This window comes from Solanum verrucosum, unplaced genomic scaffold, assembly GCF_900185275.1.
Source record: "Solanum verrucosum unplaced genomic scaffold, falcon-dt-bn FXZP01000435.1, whole genome shotgun sequence".
NCBI lineage: Eukaryota > Viridiplantae > Streptophyta > Magnoliopsida > Solanales > Solanaceae > Solanum > Solanum verrucosum.
The window spans coordinates 416,671-427,023 of NW_026020465.1; the positions used below are offsets into that span (position 1 = coordinate 416,671).

Consider the following 10,353-nt stretch of genomic DNA (forward strand, 5'->3'; position numbering starts at 1 on the left):
AATATGTTTTAATCAGATCTAAAACAGAGTCTTAATATCTTTAAAAGGTATTCGTGTGTGGATAATATTCACTATCTATCCATAATCATTAGCCATTGCCACTAACCACCTCTAACATGTACACCCATCACCATCACCATCACCGTTGTCAACCACCATTACTGTTGTCTACCACCAACCACCCATGTCATCACAACCACCACCGTTGTTAACTATTAATGGCAGTTGCTATCAAACTTACCTCCTTCATCATCATGATTATATCCATTGTCATCACCACCACTGTCTCTATAGTTGCCACCACCTCCACCTCCACCTCCACCACCACTATCAACCACTATAATCGATTCCTACTATCAGTAAACTACCCCATCACAACTAACACTGTCATAAACTATCATCATACATTCCCCCGATCACACCATCACCACCTCGATCACTACTATTAGCCACTACCATCACTATATATGGTCAATCTCTACTACCAATCACCTACATTATCATAACTAGCACCACCGCCCCGTCTACTATCACAAACACATCACCAACCACCACACATTCTTCAGCCACCACCAACTACTAACATCAACCAACTTCATCATTACAACCACCAACACCGCTCCAAATCGCCACCATTATGATAGTCCCACAACACCAACCACCTTCATCATCACAACTATACCATCATTACTAGTCACTAACAATAATTATTACCATCACCACCACCACTACAAACTATCTCCATCATCACTAGTATGGGTGTTACATTTTTTAATCAAATAATAATTTTTTAAAAATATTTATTTAATTTTTATTTGAAGTATATATTTATTATGTACATTTAAATAAATTATGTACATTCAGATGTTGAAAAAACAATCGTATTCACTTTGTATTATTAATTTATTTATTTATAGATGCGAAGGGATGAAATAGGAAAGAAAAAAAAAAAAGATGCAGTGGCCAGTGAGGACCTCAAAAACTCACCATTCATCTAAAAGAAGAGGAGTTGGTAAATGTAACGTGGGACATTGGCGTCTTCCACTTGTCCTTTGCTCTGCCGTCTGCGTATCAAAAACTGGTATTTCATTCTCCCTCACCACAAAGCTTTCACTCAGAGTTCATACCATTCAGTGAAATGTAAGTCCCAATTATACGCAAACATGAAAATCTCAGAATTAAGTTTGATATCTTCTGTTTGGATGTAATTTTTGTTGTTTTCTTTGTTTGGTTTGTGGTTAGGGAAGGGGAATTGAAGCCGATGGATGCAGAGCAACTGCGAGAGTATGGTCACAAGATGGTAGATTTCATTGCTGATTACTACAAAAACATTGAGAATTTCCCCGTTCTCAGTCAAGTTCAGGTTTATATCAATTTCTCTGATAACTCCTCAATAGTTAATTTTGCTTTTAACCTAGACATATTGCGGAGAATTTTCAGACCTATTCAAAATGATATTGATTAAGCTCACTCTTTTTGCATGCATACTGATACTGTCATGACCCAATCCAATTCCCTAAGCTGTGAGGACAAAAATGCTGAAAATAACATAAATAGTGCCATGTCTAAGTCATAATTCAATGCAGAAATACAAAATAATCCCAAACCCGGTGATTCAAGTTATGAACTGATACAGAGTAAATACAATTGCTTCTCAAAAGTAAGTACATCCTGGTGTGAACGAAAGAACAGTAGAGAAAGAACAGAAGAGACTCCAAGGTACTGCGAACTAAACAAGAAAATCACCACTGGTTGCTGGTGGTAGGTATCCGGTGGAATAAATCGAGGTGCGCGAAAGCTGGCCCGGACACCACGGTCGTCAAATAAAAAAATAATTAAAAAAAATAAAATCTCGAGATCAACTTCCTTAGCACCCTCTTTAGCTGCAGGGTACTTGGATTGGTATCTGCATGCACAATGCTGAAGTGTAGTATGAGTCAACATGAACCTAGAAAGTATCATCACGAGCCCCAACTAAATAGTGGTGAAGATTCGTATTGAAAATTCACTTTCATAAACCTGTGCAATACATGAAATGGATCATTAAAACTCAAAACGAGGGTCTAGTTGTTTCACATGCATGTCTACTAATCCTAGTTGGTCACCAGATGAAAGATCATTGCTCATCATAAAGCTTTGTTTAGTTGTTAGTAATTAGACCTCATTTATTGATTGTTTCCACGCCTTGTCTTTGCACAGCCTGGTTATCTTCGTAAGCTTTTGCCTGAAACCGCACCTGCTCATTCTGAGACATTGCAAAACGTTCTTGAAGGTGAAATATTTAGTTTTCACTCTATTTTCTGTTTTTCCATTTCTGTTTGTTTTTAATATATTTATCAATGCCTCCTTGTGCTGTCAAAATGGATATATTGGTTAGATATTCAATTTTTGGATATTTTGTATAATTGGTTTCTTCGACTTCTTGCATCATCTTAACAATGAATGAATAAGACATTGATGAGCAGGATGCTAATGTGTGTAATTTGGATCTTGGTGCATTTGATCCAGATGTTCAAACAAAAATATTACCAGGGGTGACCCACTGGCAGAGCCCAGATTACTTTGCATATTTTCCTTCAAATAGTAGTGTGGCTGGATTTTTGGGGGAAATGCTCAGTGCCGGGATTAACATGGTGGGCTTTAGTTGGATAACTTCTCCAGCAGCGACAGAACTCGAAATGATCGTTCTGGATTGGCTTGCTAAAGCACTTAAGTTGCCTGATGAATTCCTTTCAACAGGTAACATAACTGTTTGACATTAGCTTCTTGTTCTTCTAAAAAGCTACATGCCTTTTATTTTCCAATCCAGCAGTCAAAAATGGTTGAATCATAGATTTGTGCGCGAAAAATTTGTCAGTTCGAATCCTTATTGCGACAAAGTAAAAATTTGAAATTAGAGATCTTGTTCTCTTGGAGCTCACTTGGTCTTGAGTTTTGGTTAAAAGTTGTGTACTAGAATATTGAGACAAGTTAAGCTAAAAGTTAGGAGAGAGAGAATAGAACCATATGTTTATAAGCTGATTGAAAGATGGATGATCACTTAAATATGTCCACTGTATATCCTTTCCGAGAGATATCTTTGCTAAGGTCAACCAGGGGAGCTGATTGGCCACAATTTAGTATCCTTTTGTTTAAATTGACTTTCAGGTCAAGGAGGTGGAGTGATACAGGGAACAGCAAGTGAAGCTGTTCTAGTTGTGATTTTAGCTGCTAGGGACAAGGTTCTGAGAAGAGTCGGAAAAGATGCAATTAGCAAACTTGTGGTCTATTGTTCTGATCAAACTCATTCTTCTTTACAGAAAGCTTGCCAGGTATATGCCGGAATTGATTGAAGTTGTGTGTGATTGTTGATTTACTTGGCAAAAACGGTGACAAAACAAAAGTAGAGGATGATCATGTTCCGTACACCAATATTTAGCTACATCGAACATATGAAAAAGGGTTTTTTCTGCAAAAGAAGTTTCTTTTTCTAACCAATGGAATTCGTCTCTGAGATATAGTTCTCTTTCTTTCTTGTGGCAGATAGGAGGAATTTATCCTGAGAACTTTCGGGTGCTGAAAGCAGACCCATCCAGGGATTATGCTCTTTCTCCTGATACACTTTCAGAAGCAGTATCACATGACATGGCCACTGGTTTAATACCTTTCTTCTTTTGTGCTACTGTAAGGGAAATAGAAAAAGAAGACACCATGTTCATCTCGCCAAACCATATCTTTCAATGTATTAGCAAGAGAACTATATTTTGGTTTTACTTTTTAGGTTTCTCTCATTTCGGGTAAGATATTGCGAGGTCCTTAGGTCTCTCTCATTGACAAGATAAGTTACTGCTAATTCCTGTTCTAGAGAGAGAAAGTAGATCATTAATTTAATGATGTCATATTGTGATTACTGTACCTTGTTAAGATACAAGTGTCTTGAACTTAAAATCCGAGTTTGAGACTTTTTAAGGTTGTCCTAACCTTTTAGTATCTTTTTATTTTTTTTTGCATTTAATGCATTCTTTGAATTCATTTTTTCTTGTGAGATATTTATATTGGCTTGTCTAGTTGGCATATAAATGATTTGTTGTATTAATAACATCTAATAAGGACCTTCACCATTGTATACAAAAAGTAAAACTTATCTAGGTGCTTTTCCATGCACAAGTGTTCTTTTTATTTGTTAATGTATCAGTAAGTTGGTGAAATGTAAGCACTCTGAGTCGCTTAAAATGTGAGACATCACGAGTGTAAAATGGGCTCCAGTATATTAGTTTAAAGCTTTAGATGCAAATTGTTGGTAATCAGAGATTGTTGTAAGTTGGTATATAATGACATGTGTAGTAGAATATTAATGGATGCCACCTTCCGAGTTTTTCTCATATCTCTTTTGCTTACTTTTGACGTGTAATTTCCTTTCTGTGCATTCTAAAATGCTTAAGCAATTTTTTGCTATTCATGCACAGATTGGTACAACATCTTCAACTGCTGTGGATCCTTTGCTCGAACTGGGAAAGATTGCCAAGGTAAAGTCTGGTGAGGTGTTTGGATATCATGCAGGGAGAATCTGTTGGGGGGATGATTTTTTAAAACTTATAGACTAAGAAAGGAAGTATGACCATTGCTAAAAATTAAAACTAGGACTGGGCACTTGGTTAGTTCAGTCAGCTTGGTTTTATTCATTCACAGTTTTCAGTTTTTAGATGGCAAACTCAGATCAATTTTTTTCATTTGGTTCGTTTTGTTAGTTTTTCAGTGTTGCAATTTTGTCACTTTTGCTTTAATTTTTTTCCTTTGCTACTCTCTTATTATACTTTTGTGGACCAAAAGAATTTATATATAATTGAATTCTAATAGATCTCACTCTAATAGATTCCTTATTGTAGACATTTAGTTGTTAATTGCACCATTCTTCATATTTCACGTATACATTTCAACTTACATACTCCCAAATGTATTATAACTTTGTTTATCATTACTGTTGTTCTCTGCTTTGAATCGAACAAAAAATTAAGTTCCAAGGCTGGTAAGCTTCTCTCTCTCCTTAATTTCTTTTCCTGGTTTAGACTGCATATAACTCACCACTAGCTCAAATATTAACGTAAAATTTTACAGGTCTGAATATTTTGATGCTGCAGAGTGAAGCTAAAATTTGTAACCATGAAACAACAATGCCAAGTATCCAACAAATTAAATATCGCTACTTTCCCTTTGTTGTGATTGATAGACTTCTTTCATGAACCTGTATTTGTTGCTCACCACTGGCTCAAGTATTCACAATCTTCACTTCAAGATCCCACACTTGGGTAAAACCATAAATCATAGATAGCTGGATTTTACCCTCACTGATGTCAAGCACAAACCATAAAAGTGATGCCCAAAGCAACATAAAGTATAATCTGTATTTTTTGTGGACTAAGATTATGGAAGAATCATCTTATAGACTTATACTTCTCTATATCCCACTCCTGTAAGCCATTTAATGAACCTTCCGGTTCTGGAACTCAGTACCTTAAGCATCAATCCTCTTTAATCAGATGTTTTGTTATCATTAGCAGTATACCTTGTTATGTTCTTTGATTTCCTTGTTTAATGAGTCCATATATCCACTGTCAAGTCCATATAGAACAAGGCTAAGTCACATGCCTATTTGCAGAGTAAAAGCATATGGTTTCATGTGGATGCGGCCTATGCTGGAAGTGCATGTATCTGTCCGGAATACCGGGGCTATATGAATGGTGTAGAGGAAGCTGATTCTTTCAACATGAATGCACATAAGTGGTTCCTGACAAACTTTGACTGTTCCGCTCTCTGGGTCAAGGTACAGGATTATTTTCTGGTGTTATTCTATAAAATAAATAAAATTGCATGCAATCAACTACTAAATGAAGACCACAGTACATTTCCAAATATCTCTCAACTGAATGCAGTGCATGTTATCTTAAGTGATGCTGGAAACAGTTTCTCTAGATGGCCAGATTTTCTTAGAGTTGCTGCTCTGATAATTCATCTTCTTAGTTCATTTACTGGACGCTTACTTTACCAGACACGGGAGCTAACATGAATTTATATTGTTTGGAAAACTGGACTTTATGGCATTTTCATCTGAACAGGACCGGAGTGCACTCATCCAGTCACTGTCAACAAATCCCGAGTATCTCAAAAACAAAGTAAGTATCCTTGGTTCAATGCTTGTACTTTGACATTTTCAGTTTTCGTTAGTAGTACTAAATACTCCCTACGCCCATTTTATGTGGCACCCTTAGACCTAGCACGGTGTTTAAGACAAAAAGGAAGACTTTTGGAACTTGCAGTCTAAAACAATTCTTAGATATTTATGGGGTTGAAAATCATTTCATTAAGGTTAAAAGGGGTATTTTAAAGTTCAATTGTTTCTAATTATAGTAAAGTGACATTCTTTTTGGGACGGACTAAAAAGGAAAAGGTGCCACATAAAATGGGACGGAGGGAGTAATTATCTTATCGTGGAACATGATATTATCCCACAGTCTAATACAGATAAACTAGGGCTCATTTCTTGTTTATTCAAAGTATGAAAATGGAAATTGATTTTTTCTTGATAACCGAGAAATGCCTGAGGGTTAGTGATGCACGGTTCGGAACTCGGTGGATAATGGGTCTGTCCTTCACCCTTATCCACTTAAATACCAGGCTTTTGGCTGCGGCAAGGTTCGAACCTGTGACATGTGCATAATCACACATCATACGATGCGCTCTTACCACTAGATAAAATCCCGGGGATGACATGACTATTAGATTTATGAAATGTAATCACACATAGGTTACTTTTAGTTTCCCCTACTGATAATGATCCATTCTTGTGTAGTTTGGTGGGAGTTGAGTAGCAGCTCCCTTTTACCCTTCCTTGCGAAGATGCTTCAAACTCTATCTCCGTTTTCTTTAGATCAGTCTTTTCTATGTATATCATTGTCTTGACTGAAAGGTATTATCTGCATGCTCTGTAACTTAATTTTGTTTTGTAAACTAGTTATCTTGTGCTTTTGAGGCATCCACTCTATCTGTTCTAAGCATCTGATAGCCAAACTTCTGATGGAAATGGCTTCTATTGCATGAAGTAAATTATTATTGAATTTCAATATGTAACATCCTCCTTTTGGAGATATTTCAAAAGTTCAAATGTTTAACTTTATAACCAGTTGAATTTTCTATTTGGAACTAACATTGTCGATAGTTTGATCATCCATTTGCTTGTGAAAAATTTCGGCTCACCCTATAGTAATACCCTTGATACTCCAGGCCTCTCAAGAAAACTTGGTTGTGGATTACAAAGATTGGCAAGTTCCTCTTGGACGCAGGTTCAGGTATGCCATTAATGTCATATAAAGTTAGTTAGGTGCATGTTGAATTGTGGGCCGTTCCACCTAAAAGTTTGAATTTGTAGAGAGGAGACACAATTATATTTTTTACTTTAGGTTGGAAACAGTGCTACATACTGTTCAAGTGATAAATATCTTAAAGCAAAATGACAATAAATATAGAACGCTGGATAGTGAATAAGAGCATCTATGATCTAGTGAACTCTTAAATGTTACTGCTCCAGGTTTGAATGAATTACTCCTACTCAGCTACTATGATGACACATGAAAGCTAGCCTGTCATGCAGGTTTATGAAATATCTTGGTCTTTAAAAATAACATGTTACAGCTTAATGATCCACAAGCTTAAGTTCTTCAAGATTTAAAACATTTTTGTAAACTCAACATCATTTCAATATTTTTTTGGTAGCATACTCAAAGAACTCTGTTTTAGAAAGTTCTGATGAACTTATTGCAACATTCAGGTGCAGTTTCCTTGTATCTAACTTGGTTTATTAACTAGATCACTGAAGCTGTGGATGGTATTGAGACTCTATGGGCTGGAAAAGCTTCAAGCTTACATAAGAAATCATATAGAACTAGCAAAGCTATTTGAAGAACTTGTTGCTCAAGACAAGAGGTTTGAGGTAAAATCTTCATATCAAAGTAACCTATGTGGAATGCTTGACCAAGTCAAGTAGGATCTTTACAGACACTGGCCAAAATCTACCTTTTAGAAAGGCTCAAATCCCCTTGTTTCTATGAAAAGCTCCCAATATCTCTTCTAACTAACAAATCTGTCCTCTGAGAAGTTTATTTACTGCAGATTGTCACCCCTCGGAAGTTCTCATTGGTTTGTTTTCGCCTACTTCCACCCCCTAGTAATGAAGATTATGCCAACAAACTGAACCATGACCTGCTAGATTCTGTCAACTCAACTGGGAAACTATTTATTTCTCACACGGTATGTTTGAATTAAGCGAATTTCCCTAGAAACTTGTCTTTTACTCAGAACTGGGGATTAAATCGATTGCTTCAGTAATTTAGTCATAGACAGCTTACTTTCAACGAATTATGCAGCTTCTTTCAGATAGATACATACTGCGCTTTGCAGTAGGGGCTCCACTGACAGAAGAGAGGCACATTGTTGGAGCTTGGAAAGTTTTACAAGATGAGGCTGCTACATTGTTAAGTAAATGTTAATATTAATCCATTATTTCACGTCATTAATAATTGACCACATTAAAGAAATGCAATTTCTTTTGTCTTGTTCTCATTGATACTTTTATTACAGTACTTTGATGGACTTTTCTGTTCTACTTAATGAAGCTTAGAATACTGCTGGGATTTTTTGCTTTTCTGCGACAATTGGAAGCTTGTCTACCTCTACATTTTATCATTGATCTCATGATGTCACTCAACTGAATTCGGAAAATCTTGAACTCTGATAGTTGGCTGAAAGAATCATCATTGCCTTTAATAATTTCAGTGTGACCCATTTATATCCGTCAAAATTTAGACCTCTAGTACTACCTGATTGTTTCTTTCACCCCATTTATCTTATTATCTTGCTGCTGTTACTGCCTGTTATTACTGTTTCCGTTTCATCTATCGGAAACAGCCTCCCTATCCTCACAAGGTAGGGGTAAGGTCCACATATACTCTACCCTCCCCAGACTCCACATGTGGGGATTATATTGGGTATGTTGTTGGTGTTGTTGGTCTAACTGATATCATACTAGAAAGGGGAAGAATACCTCGTCTATTAAGTTGGATAGAGTTATACTGCCAAGACTCGAGGATGCAATAAGATTTCACTTATGCAATTGTATGAGATTAGGACCATCAGCAAGAGTAGAAGATCAAGACACATTGAGAAGAGATAAGTGCACACTGTATTACCATTTTAAAGTATAGTTATTGAGAGTAATTTTAACTTCCTACGATGAGCACTCTTAGGCTTTATCCAAAATTCTATTTGATTTCCTTTCTTTTGCATTTTTTGGTGGTTACACCAATGCTGTACCAAAATTTATACTACTTTATCCTAAATTCAATATGCTGTGTTGCTGTGGCATGTTTATCAAGGATATGATTTATAAATGTCGTCTAAAGTGTGAATTAGGACTTGAGCATGTGTAGAGACCACTAGCTAATGATAATCTTTCAGCAGCAGCAACGGAAACGAGATATGCTTGCTATTTAGAAAAGTGGAAGTGAGCGTTACGTATTGTTTGTGATAAATAGCTACTAAAAGGGAGAAGTGGTCAGTTGCTTTTGTGAGTGTTGACATCGGTACTTTTTCTAAACAGAACATTTTAAACTATCAGGCTAGCACAAGAGGCTATTATCTTAATGGTCGAGCTCACCCTTTCCCACTATTCTTTACTCATCATTTGGCAAATCTCTTTCAGTATCAAATGGCCCCTGCCTCCCGCTAACACTGTCTTAGTAGCATAAGACTACTCCCTAGGTTGTCACTCTATCCCCCTATAAAATATTCTTTTTCCTGCCTCATCATAAGCAACAAAACTCTAATTGACATAGGAGATCCTTCCACCTGGTCCACTCCAGTTAGCCTTCATGCTCTAGAAGACTAGAACCAAGAACCAATGGAATTTTTCGCAAATTTCCCATCTTATCATTTTTATGGACAGTTGAATATCCATGCACTTCCACTCAAAATTGGTCATGTATCCACTGAAGTTCAAGGGGAAGAAGATTAAGGGATAATACACCCTATTTAATAAATTTTGATCAATTGTACTCTGAAACCTCAGTTGCTTGTATTTGTGGTCAGTAGCAAGAGTGGCAAATGTAGTGCAGTTATAAATATAAAAAAACAAATGAGGTATATTGCCTAAAACTTGGTACTGCATGACAGGGTTAGTGATGTGAAATTATAGAATCAAAGAACACAGAAGCCCAGCAAAAAGTAGTTTGTAAATATTTTCTACCACTTCCTTGTTGCTAGACTGAAATATAAAAAACCCAATAGAGAATAGCCCTTGGCATTGCCCTGAAGGTCGAATCTGTG

At 36.5% G+C, this 10,353-nt stretch overlaps 1 protein-coding gene across 1 annotated transcript; it reads left to right on the forward strand.

Moving 5' to 3' along the window:
- The first annotated feature begins 1,132 nt into the window (after positions 1-1,132).
- Positions 1,133-8,592, forward strand: LOC125808970 (tyrosine decarboxylase 2). The gene is made up of 12 exons (XM_049488648.1): positions 1,133-1,363; positions 2,200-2,272; positions 2,509-2,739; positions 3,148-3,311; positions 3,523-3,663; positions 4,446-4,505; positions 5,636-5,800; positions 6,093-6,149; positions 7,258-7,322; positions 7,840-7,963; positions 8,143-8,280; positions 8,397-8,592. Exons 1-12 carry the CDS (start codon positions 1,262-1,264, stop codon positions 8,517-8,519), a joined length of 1,443 nt encoding a protein of 480 aa, XP_049344605.1. The 5' UTR covers positions 1,133-1,261; the 3' UTR covers positions 8,520-8,592.
- Positions 8,593-10,353: the final 1,761 nt, after the last annotated feature.